A 12,596-nucleotide genomic window follows, 5' to 3' on the forward strand; every position below is an offset into this window, starting at 1 on the left:
TTATAACAAATTAGTCCTGATTCCTGATGAAGGGCTTTTGCCCGAAATGTCAAATTCGAAGCTACTTGGATGCTGCCTGACCTGCTGTGCTCTTCCAGTACCACTAATCCAGAATCTGGTTTCCAGCATCTGCAGTCATTGTTTTTACCTCAAATTAGTCCTCATACAAGCCTTTAATGCTGTGGCACACTCAGTCTATGACTGGAAAGTTAACATACCCTACTGTTACAACCTTAATATTCTTACAACTGTCTACATATTTTGCAGATATCTTCCTTCATATTTCCTCCTCAATTTCCCACTGCGTATTCAGGGACCTATTGTACAATCCCATCAAAGTGATCACCCCCTTCTAATTCCTTAGTTTCACCTATATAACTTCATTGGACAATCCCTGAAGAATATTCTCTCTGAAGACTGCCATGATATTCTCCCTAATCAAAAACACCACTCGCCCTCCTTTTCCATCTATTGTCTAGCATCTATAAACGGGAACATTGAGCTGCCAGTCCTGTTCCTCACTCAGCTATATTTCTGTAATTGCTATGAGATCCCAGTCCAATAGATATATCCATGCCCTGAGTTCATCTGCCTTATAATCAGGCTTCTTGCATTGAAATAAATGCAGTCTTCCCTCACTCCCTGCCATGCTCTTGCCTGTCTTATCTATTTAATTTGCTGTCTAACATCCGTGCCAGCCTCAAACCTTTCTATAGTTGCATGACTGTTTGGGCGCCACCCTTCCTGCCAGACCACTTTACACCCTCCCAGGTAGCTCCACCAAGATATTGGTCCCCTTCCAGTTCAGGTGCAACCCGTCCTTCTTGTACAGGTCACCTTTGCCCCAGAAGAGATATCAATGATCCAAACTCTGAATCTATATCCCCTACACCAGTTCCCCAGCCAGGTATTTATCCTATTCTCCTGTTCCTACTCTCACTAGCACATGGCATCAGGAGTTCACTCTGCAGGACTTCATCCCATTTTCTACCTGTGGCTGGTACCAGTGTGTACAATGACCTGTGGCTGCTCACACGTCCCCTTGAGAATTTGTAGCAACTGCTGTGAGATATCCTTGACCCTGAAACCAGGGAGCAACACACCATCCTGGAATCTTGTTTGTAGCCACAGAAACGGCCTGCCTGAACCCTGACCAGACAATCCCCTATCACAATTGCTTACTTGATCTTTGCAATACCCTGCATCACAGCACAGACAGTTTGTGGTGCCACAGACCTGGCTGCTGCTGGGGCTGCTGCTATGTTCCCTGGGAGGCTGTCCCCTACAATAGAATCCAAAATAGTATACTTTTGAAGTTGATCACATTTAATCAATGCTCAGAGTTTTCATTTTTACTTAATCCAGAGGCTTGTACAGATGAGAGGCATTCACTCTTTCAGCCACTTTCTTCCGATCATGTTCTTCACTGGGAATGCCACCTGCTTGATAAAGTTTTACATTCCTGCAACAAGATCTCCAAAGCTGTCACTTATAGGGGAGCTGATAGTATCTTTCTCCAGCATGTTCTTTACTCCGTAAAACATAGGTATAAGCCTTTAAGCTGATGTCACTGGATAATCTGTTAGTTGACATTAGGGCTTCTCCATTGCATGATGCACAATGTATTGCAGCACCACAACATTATTGCAATGCAAGGTCAATTTGTTTCTGAGAAGTGGATATATAAAGAACACCCTCTGTAGAATAGTCACCAGGCTGCAGCTGTTTCCATTTAACTTGAGATAATCCTTCAGTATTCAATACGTGCATTAGTTTTGGATAAGTGAAAAGTAGAATGTTTACAAGTATTCTGTATGAATTCTCTATGTATTGGTTACATTCCAGTAACATCCCTATCGAGATGAATCCTGATGAAGGGCTTATGCCCGAAACATCGATTTTCCTGCTCCTCGGATGCTGCCTGACCTGCTGTGCTTTTCCAGCACCACACTCTGGACTCTGATCTCCAGCATCTGTAGTCCTCACGTTCTCCTAGTAACATCCCTATGTACATCAAAAGTCCTGAAGTCTTGGTTCTCATTCTTTTGTGTCTCTATGTGGAAAGTATAAATTTAATGTTGGGCAAAACAAAGATCCATTCAAAACATTTAGCCACAGATATGTTATCAGATGGAATGAAGTATTTCTTTTTATTTTGATTTATTCCTGCAATGTGGCCATTGATGGCTAAGCCAGTATATATTTCCTGTCCATAGGTACCCTCACGACTGCAGTGTTGACCCATTGTCTTGATCATTTGCAGTCCCTGGAATCAAGATATAACCCCTACACTATCAGCAATAGAGGTCTTGACACCATCACAACTCGAGCACTATGTATCCAAGAATGCAGTGATTAAAGGATAGGATTTACTTTTCTGTTAGATAATTCACACTTGAAAATGACTGGAGTTGGGAACATTGTGTACTTTTTATGCTTGTCATATACTTTGATGATTATCTTTTTCAGGCAGCGAATGCAAAAGTCTGCAATGTATGATCTGTGTATAGCAATGCGACAAATCTCACAAGAATTCATTCATCTTCAAGTGACCCAAGAGGAATTTTTGTGCATGAAAACCTTAATACTCCTTAATACAAGTAAGTGAAAATAGAATTTGATACAATGTAGCCAACCAGCATCCTTTTCCCGAATGAATTGTTTTCTAATTTGATCCTGAAAAGTTGACCAATGCTCTGTTTCACTGTTTATCTATCAGTGTAGATTCTGAGATTGACAATGACCCCATTGTCAATTACACATAAGAGCTTGAAGTTCTCTGAACTGCCTAGTGTATAATTATCTTGATCACTGTGATCATGGTCAATACAACCGCAGCAAATACAAACAATAAGTGCTTGTTCTTTGGTTGAGTCACAGGGTTGGTTTGATAGCACACTTGGTGAAAGATGTGTTCTCAGTTGAGATTATTGCCTATTTAAGGAAATTTTTTGAAACGAATTCTTATAGGAGAAATTAGTGATCATATCTGATTTCTATGGAACCCTGCTATTCCTGGTTCTAAACTGAGCCAATATCAGCTCTGGGCTCAAACAATATTCAACCCAAGACTGCTGCCTGTTGCAAATATTTAATCTGTAATTCTATTTGAAAGGTAACAGTGACCAGACAGACCTTTTAATTCAGAAAAAATAGACAGCTTTGCGTTGAATAAAATGTTAAAATGGTCCCAACACACCTACCCTGTTTACTGAAGTTAGGATAAGGGGCAGACAACAACTCACTTACGTGCCTCATATTTAACAATGAATTTAAATTTAACTCCCCTGACCCCAACGCCCCAATATTTGCTGCATCCAAAATTCCTCAACTATTCCCCAACCCTGCCTAATCTTGTCCAGTGCCACCACACTCCCTCACCACGACCTCATTCTCATTGCTTATTTACCTAAACACCAACTACCCAGCTTCTCAGATTGGCTGGCTGTAGCCAGAAGACAGGGAGAAAAGTTTGTGATTGCTCTTCCTGCTCCAAGAGATGGGAAACCTAGTCCTCTGACTTTGCTGACCTCAGTGGACTACTTTATTTCTTTCCTGCTTCCAATTAAACACCCAACCTTCCAAATTGAGTACCAGTCCCAAGATATCAAATACCCATCTTGTTTCTATATCCCACAGAGAATTTTGAGGAACTGTGCTTGTCAGGAGGAAATCAAGGCTTGGTCTTTATTTTTATTCCAGGTTGAGTGAGATAAATTTTTGATGGTTAAGGGAGTCCAGGGTTATTGACATGTGGGGAAAAGTGGGTGGGAAATAAAAGCTGCACAGAGGCCGGGTGCAACCACCAAGTGACCCTTTAATAATTAAAGGGGAGTACACTGGCTGTGGCTGACTGGCTAGCGAGGTCAGAATCCAGCCTCAACTGAGAAGATTCTAATCTTCTGGTTATATAATGTTTCCTTGCTTCCTGGTGGTGGAAATTTGAATAAAGATTTGTGCACCTTGTTTCTTTCAAAAAAAAACTCCTGGTTTTTTTTGTTTTTTTATTTTAATTTTTTTACAAATCTTTATTCAATTTCCACCACCAGGAAGAAAGGAAACACCCGAATGGCCAGTGACAAGCAGTGCCCTTCACATCAAAGGGCAATGCTGTGTGATCAAAACAGTGAAGGGGAGGGTAGGGACTAAATCAAAATAGAGTTGGAGGGAGAAATAATGCACTCCATTCCCTGCGGCACCCACCTCTCCCTGAACAACTCCAGGGTGTTGGTGGACACCGCGTGCTCCTTCTCCAAGGACACCCGGGCCCTTACGTAACCCCAGAAGAGGGGCAGGCAGTCGGCCCTAATGACCCTCTCCACAGCCCATTGCCTGGACCTGTTTATGGCCAGGCCCAGGAGTAGACCCATAAGGAGATCTCCTGGTTATATTTTTTTTTCTTTTTTTTTTGAGACACAGTGAGAGACACAAGGTGCACGAATCTTTATTCAATTTCCACCACCAGGAAGATAGGAAAAACACCCGAGTGGCCAGTGACAAGCACTGCCCTTCACATCAAAGGGCAATGCTGTGTGATCAAAACAGTGACGGGGAGGGTAGGGACTAAATCAAAATAGAGTTGGACGGGGAAATGATGCACTCCACTCCCTGCGGCACCCACCTCTCCCTGAATAACTCCAGGGTGTTGGTGGACACCGCGTGCTCCTTCTCCAAGGACACCCGGGCTCTAACGTAACCCCGGAAAAGGGGCAGGCAGTCGGCCCTAACAGCCCCCATCTCCTGGTTAAAATTTTTTTTTCCTGTTTTTTTTCTTTCTTTCTTTTTTTTTCCCCCACACTACCGGTAGTTGGCCCTAACAGCCCCAATCTCCTGGTTATATTTTTTTTTCAAATGAAGCTTTTTATTTTTTTTACACCCCCACACTACCACCTAAGTGCGGTAGTGCTTATTTTATCCCCAGCACCCATGGTGTGTGTGTGCGCAGGTGTAAAACACAGTGAAGGGCACAAAGTGCACGAATCTTTATTCAATTTCCACCACCAGGAAGATAGGAAAAACACCCGAGTGGCCTGTGACAAGCACTGCCCTTCACATCAAAGGGCAATTCTCCTGTTTATATTTTTATTGTTTTTCTTTTTTTTTCTTTTTTTTCTTTCTACACTACCGCCTAAGTGCTGTAGTGCTTATTTTTTTCCCCAGCACCCATGGTGTGTGTGTGTGTAGATGTGAGACACAGTGAAAGACACAAAGTGCGTGAACCTTTATTCAATTTCCACCACCAGGAAGATAGGAAAAACACCCGAGTGGCCAGTGACAAGCACTGCCCTTCATATCAAAGGGCAATGCTGTGTGAGCAAAACAGTGAAGGGGAGGGTAGGGACTAAATCAAAATAGAGTTGGAGGGAGAAATGATGCACTCCACTCCCTGCGGCACCCACCTCTCCCTGAACGACTCCAGGGTGTCGGTGGACACCACGTGCTCCTTCTCTAAGGACACCCGGGCTCTAACGTAACCCCGGAAAAGGGGCAGGCAGTCGGCCCTAACAACCCCCATCTCCTGGTTATATTTTTTTTTTTTTTTTCTTTTTTGTGGCCACTCCTGTTTTTTTTTCTTTTTCTTTTTGTTTCTTTTTTTTTAAATTTAACCCCCACACTACCGCCTAAGTGCGGTAGTGCTTATTTTTTTCCCCAGCACCCATGGTGTGTGTGTGTGCAGATGTGAGACAAAGTGAAAGTCACAAAGTGCACAAATCTTTATTCAATTTCCACCACCAGGAAGATAGGAAAACACCCGAGTGGCCAGTGACAAGCACTGCCCACAGGGCAATGCTGTGTGAGCAAAACAGTGGAGGGGAGGGTAGGGACTAAATCAAAATAGAGTTGGACGGGGAAATAATACACTCCACTCCCTGCGGCGCCCACCTCTCCCTGAACGACTCCAGGGTGTTGGTGGACACCGCGTGCTCCTTCTCCAAGGACACCCGGGCTCTAACGTAACCCCGGAAAAGGGGCAGGCAGTCGGCCCTAACAACCCCCATCTCCTGGTTATATATATTTTTTTCTTTCAGTGAAGGACCCTCGAGTTTGTTTTTTTTTTCTTTTTTTATTCTTTTTTTAAATTAAACCCCACACTACCGCCTAAGTGCGGTAGTGCTTATTCTTTCCCCAGCACCCACGGTGTGTGTGTGTGCAGGTGTGAGACACAGTGAAAGACACAAAGTGCACAGATCTTTATTCAATTTCCACCACCAGGAAGATAGGAAAAACACCCGAGTGGCCAGTGACAAGTACTGCCCTTCAAACCACAGGGCAATGCTGTGTGAGCAAAACAGTGAAGGGGAGGGTAGGGACTAAATCAAAATAGAGTTGGAGGGGGAAATAATACACTCCACTCCCTGCGGCGCCCACCTCTCTCTGAACGACTCCAGGGTGTCGGTGGACACCGCGTGCTCCTTCTCCAAGGACACCCGGGCTCTAACGTAACCCCGGAAAAGGGGCAGGCAGTCGGCCCTAACAACCCCCATCTCCTGGTTATATATATTTTTTTTTTCTTTTTTTTTTCTTTTTTTTTCTTTTTTTTCCACCACCAAGAAGATAGGAAAGACACCCGAGTGGCCAGTGACAAGCACTGCCCTTCAAACCACAGGGCAATGCTGTGTGAGCAAAACAGTGAAGGGGAGGGTAGGGACTAAATCAAAATAGAGTTGGAGGGAGAAATGATGCACTCCACTCCCTGCGGCGCCCACCTCTCCCTGAACGACTCCAGGGTGTCGGTGGACACCGCGTGCTCCTTCTCCAAGGACACCCGGGCTCTAACGTAACCCCGGAAAAGGGGCAGGCAGTCGGCCCTAACAACCCCCATCTCCTGGTTATATTTTTTTTTACCCGAGTGGCCAGTGACAAGCACTGCCCTCCTTGTCCACTTTTATTTTTTTTTTTCTTTCTTCTTTATTTTTTTTTTCTTTTTTTTTATTTATTTTTTTTTTTCCTTTTTTTTTTATTTAACCCCCACACTACCGCCTAAGTGCGGTAGTGCTTATTCTTAATCCCCAGCACCCATAGTGTGTGTGTGTGCAGGTGTGAGACACAGTGAAAAGACACAAAGTGCACGAATCTTTATTCAGTTTCCACCACCAGGAAGATTTGAAAAACACCCGAGTGGCCAGTGACAAGCACTGCCCTTCAAACCACAGGGCAATGCTGTGTGATCAAAACAGTGAAGGGGAGGGTAGGGACTAAATCAAAATAGAGTTGGAGGGAGAAATGATGCACTCCACTCCCTGCGGCGCCCACCTCTCCCTGAACGACTCCAGGGTGTCGGTGGACACCGCGTGCTCCTTCTCCAAGGACACCCGGGCTCTAACGTAACCCCGGAAGAGGGGCAGGCAGTCGGCCCTAACAACCCCCATCTCCTGGTTAATTTTTTTTTTCTTAGGGAGGCAGGCCCCAAGCAGCAACAGGAACAGTCCTTGCACAGTCACAGAATGATCCAGTCTCCAAAGGAATCTCCTGGTTATATTTTTTTTTTTTTTTTTTTTTAGTGCTTATTTTTATTCCCCAGCACCCATGGTGTGTGTGTGCAGGTGTGAGACACAGTGAAAAGACACAAAGTGCACGAATCTTTATTCAATTTCCACCACCAGGAAGATAGGAAAGACACCCGAGTGGCCAGTGACAAGCACTGCCCTTCAAACCACAGGGCAATGCTGTGTGAGCAAAACAGTGAAGGGAAGGGTAGGGACTAAATCAAAATAGAGTTGGAGGGAGAAATGATGCACTCCACTCCCTGCGGCGCCCACCTCTCCCTGAACGACTCCAGGGTGTCGGTGGACACCGCGTGCTCCTTCTCCAAGGACACCCGGGCTCTAACGTAACCCCGGAAGAGGGGCAGGCAGTCGGCCCTAACAACCCCCATCTCCTGGTTAATTTTTTTTTTCTTAGGGAGGCAGGCCCCAAGCAGCAACAGGAACAGTCCTTGCACAGTCACAGAATGATCCAGTCTCCAAAGGAATCTCCTGGTTATATTTTTCCTTTTTTTTTTTTTTTTTTTAATATATTTTTTTTTCCTTTTTAACCCCCACACTACCGCCTAAGTGCGGTAGTGCTTATTTTTTCCCCAGCACCCATGGTGTGTGTGTGCAGGTGTGAGACACAGTGAAAGACACAAAGTGTACGAATCTTTATTCAATTTCCACCACCAGGAAGATATGAAAAACACCCGAGTGGCCAGTGACAAGCACTGCCCTTCAAACCACAGGGCAATGCTGTGTGATCAAAACAGTGAAGGGGAGGGTAGGGACTAAATCAAAATAGAGTTGGAGGGAGAAATGATGCACTCCACTCCCTGCGGCGCCCACCTCTCCCTGAACGACTCCAGGGTGTCGGTGGACACCGCGTGCTCCTTCTCCAAGGACACCCGGGCTCTAACGTAACCCCGGAAGAGGGGCAGGCAGTCGGCCCTAACAACCCCCATCTCCTGGTTAATTTTTTTTTTCTTAGGGAGGCAGGCCCCAAGCAGCAACAGGAACAGTCCTTGCACAGTCACAGAATGATCCAGTCTCCAAAGGAATCTCCTGGTTATATTTTTTTTTTTTTTTTTTTTTTTTAGTGCTTATTTTTATTCCCCAGCACCCATGGTGTGTGTGTGCAGGTGTGAGACACAGTGAAAAGACACAAAGTGCACGAATCTTTATTCAATTTCCACCACCAGGAAGATAGGAAAGACACCCGAGTGGCCAGTGACAAGCACTGCCCTTCAAACCACAGGGCAATGCTGTGTGAGCAAAACAGTGAAGGGAAGGGTAGGGACTAAATCAAAATAGAGTTGGAGGGAGAAATGATGCACTCCACTCCCTGCGGCGCCCACCTCTCCCTGAACGACTCCAGGGTGTCGGTGGACACCGCGTGCTCCTTCTCCAAGGACACCCGGGCTCTAACGTAACCCCGGAAGAGGGGCAGGCAGTCGGCCCTAACAACCCCCATCTCCTGGTTAATTTTTTTTTTCTTAGGGAGGCAGGCCCCAAGCAGCAACAGGAACAGTCCTTGCACAGTCACAGAATGATCCAGTCTCCAAAGGAATCTCCTGGTTATATATGTCAGTAAAGGCCTTCCTGATTGGTCCAGGCTAACAATCCCAATTAAGAACCTCATAGTCAACAAGATCCATCTGGTTCCAATCAGTACAGTGGGGAAAGTGCAATTGAGACTAAAACCAGATCAACCATAAATGTCTTGAATGGTGGTATAGGCCAAATGCCCTATTCCTGCCTATGCCTCATGTTCGCACATGCTTCAACTAGAAGATTATTCTATACTGTAGAACTGGCATTAGCTGTATTCTTCCATATGCTTTTTTAAGAGTGATTGGAAAGTCTCTGAGGCAGTGCAGCAATCATTTCAATGATAAGATATAATTAATTAGATGTATTTAACTTGATGAAAAATGCATCTTAGAATAATGTAACTTATGTTTCACTTTCACTTCAGAAAGCTATCGTAAAATACAGGAATGAAAATGGACAGTTGGGGTAAAGGAAAGAGGATGGAATGGTTTTAGAAACAGATCCAATAAGGCAATTGTTTAAAAAGTTTCAGTTGTGATTTTGAAAGTAAAGTGGATGGAGACCAGCTAAAGAGATGTTGTGGCTAATGAGGCATGAACAAGTTTTAAGAAGGTGAAAGAAGCAAACAGAGATGTGATGCTGTAAGTGGTTACAGAGCATGTTAGACTAAATCTATGGATTGTTAGATGGTAGCATTAATGATTTTGAAAACAACTTATAGGTGCACCCGGTATCAATGAAGCTTGGTGAGGATCGGAGTTAGCAGGTAATAGAGTGCTCCCATTCTGGATAAGTAAATTCATGTAGATTGAACTGCCAAGCCCAGGGGGCAGAGTATTTGTAAAGATACCTTGTTAGGAAGTGAAAATTAAATAATGTTACATTCAAATTACTCAATTCTACACGTACCATTATATTCAAAACAACCAGCTTTTTTTAAGGTTAGATACCAACCCCTAAATGAATTAATGCAAGAGTCACACATTTATCATTGTAAAACAATGTGCAGGAATATCTGCATTAATCAGTAATGAACAATATTGAACTGTTTCTATGTCAGGAATTATCTATGTCAATCAATCACTGCTAAATAATACTATTTTGAAACAATTTTAGACTCTCATTTTTATAAAAAAAAGTGATGGAATTACGTTATGATCTATTCAATTGAAGAGTACCTCACTTTTGCAAAACCATATTTATCTATCAACATGCCACTTGTTATTTATTTGGAATAGCAATTATTCATCTCTGATTAAACCATAACATTTTAATGTGTTTCATAAAATTAACACTTTTTCATAAATTTACAAAATATACAACATAATATTTATAGATCATAAATGTCACTTCTAACATTCCTTTCATGTTGATAGTTCTGTATTTATGAATAATGATAGATAGATAGAATAGATAGAAATAGATAGATAGAAAAATACAGCGCAGTACAGGCCCTTCGGCCCTCGATGTTGCGCCAACTGAAGTCTACCTAACCTACACTAGCCCAATAACCTCCATATGCTTGTCCAATGCCCGCTTAAATGACCATAAAGAGGGAGAGTCCACCACTGCTACTGGCAGGGCATTCCATGAACTCACAACTCGCTGAGTAAAAAATCTACTCCTAACATCTGTCCTATACCAACCTCCCCTTAATTTAAAGCTGTGTCCCCTAGTAACAGCTGACTCCATGTGCGGAAAAAGGTTCTCACTGTCAACCCTATCTAAACCCCTAATCATCTTGTACACCTCTATCAAATCGCCCCTAAACCTTCTTTTCTCCAATGAGAACAGCCCCAAGTGCCTCAGCCTTTCCTCATACGATCTTCCTACCATGCCAGGCAACATCCTGGTAAACCTCCTCTGCACTCGTTCCAATGCCTCCACATCCTTCCTGTAGTATGGCGACCAAAACTGCACACAATACTCCAGATGAGGCCGCACCAGAGTCTTATACAACTGCAACATGACCTCAGGACTCCGGAACTCAATTCCTCTACCAATAAAGCCCAGTACACCATATGCCTTCTTCACAGCACTATTTACCTGGGTGGCAACTTTCAAAGATCTGTGTACATGGACACCAAGATCCCTCTGCTCATCCACACTACCAAGTAGTCTACCATTAGCCCAGTAATCCATCTTCTTGTTACTCCTACCAAAGTGAATGACTTCACATTTAGCTACATTGACTTCCATTTGCCACCTTACTGCCCAGCTCTGCAACTTATCTATATCGCGCTGTAACCTGCCACATCCTTCTTCGCTGTCCACAACTCCACCGACTTTCGTGTCATCCGCAAACTTGCTTACCCAGCCTTCAAGCCCCTCCTCCAGGTCATTTATAAAAATGACAAACAGCAATGGTCCCAAAACAGATCCTTGTGGAACACTGCTAGTAACTGCGCTCCAAGATGAACCTATACCATCAACTACTACCCTCTGTCTCCTTCCAGCCAGCCAATTCCTAATCCAAACCTCTAATGCACCCTCAATGCCATACCTCCGTAGTTTTTGCATTAGTCTGCCATGGGGTACCTTATCGAACGTCTTGCTAAAATCCATATACACCGCATCTACTGCTTTACCCTTGTCCACTTCCTTGGTCACCTTCTCAAAGAATTCAATAAGGTTTGTGAGGCACGACCTGCCCTTCACAAAACCATGCTGACTATCCTTGATCACATTATTCCTATCCAGATGTTCATAAATCCTATCCCTTACAATTCTCTCTAAGACTTTGCCCACAACAGAAGTGAGATTCACTGGCCTATAGTTACTCGGGCTATCCCTGCTCCCCTTCTTGAACAAGGGGACCACATGTGAACTCATTTGAATGCCTGTTGGACATTCATATTATATTGGTTATTTTACCTAAAATTGGGATTATACTTTCAGAATTAAAATTGAAATCAAACAATTCAATCAATTTTAATCAATAAAATTTAAGCAAATAAATGTATATTTGCTAATTGAAGAATGGTGTTTTCCAGCACATGTTCCTATTTTGCCCGTGAGTTAAAATAATCAGATTTTATAGAATTCCTTTGCTTGGACATGCACAACTAAAGAAAAGGGAGGCAAACAGCTCAGAAATAAGCTGATCATTCTTATGTTTGTTCCAAGGTACTAGTATCAAAGATTATTAAATTTCATTCTGTTTCCGAGCAAGTAAAGAGATATCCATTTTCATAAAACCCAGTTTTGAATCTGAAAGGGCATCTGTACATTTGTTAATATTCTTGCTAGTGCAGGAATCAAAGAAATTGAGAAACAAAACTGTTTGCAAACAATATGTTTGAAACTAATGGGGCAGCTTTTTAAAATGTTTTTAATCTCAATTCTGCATAAATCATAACATATGCCAATATGGAGACTGGACATGGAATACATCCTTCAGTAAAGGAGGATAGATCATGAGCAGCTCATGGATGAGGGAGCTTCTTCAGCTAACTTCTGAAAGGAGCACTTATATTTCTTAATGAACTTGTCACTGGACTTGAAGGATCATCAACTTTTTGAGAATGAATGTGAAACAAAATCATAAATGTTAAAAATGTTTGCAAATTAAAA

General features: G+C 43.2%; 1 protein-coding gene across 1 annotated transcript in view; it reads left to right on the forward strand.

Annotated features, from left to right (window-relative positions):
• LOC140481689 (progesterone receptor-like) overlaps positions 1–12,596 on the forward strand; it is a 317,791-nt gene that overhangs the window by 284,212 nt on the left and 20,983 nt on the right. The window contains exon 6 of the mRNA XM_072578261.1: positions 2,470–2,600. Within this exon, the coding sequence (XP_072434362.1) occupies positions 2,470–2,600 (131 nt within the window). The remainder of the gene's footprint in view (positions 1–2,469; positions 2,601–12,596) is intronic.

This window comes from Chiloscyllium punctatum, chromosome 9 (assembly GCF_047496795.1).
Source record: "Chiloscyllium punctatum isolate Juve2018m chromosome 9, sChiPun1.3, whole genome shotgun sequence".
In the NCBI taxonomy this organism is placed as follows: domain Eukaryota; kingdom Metazoa; phylum Chordata; class Chondrichthyes; order Orectolobiformes; family Hemiscylliidae; genus Chiloscyllium; species Chiloscyllium punctatum.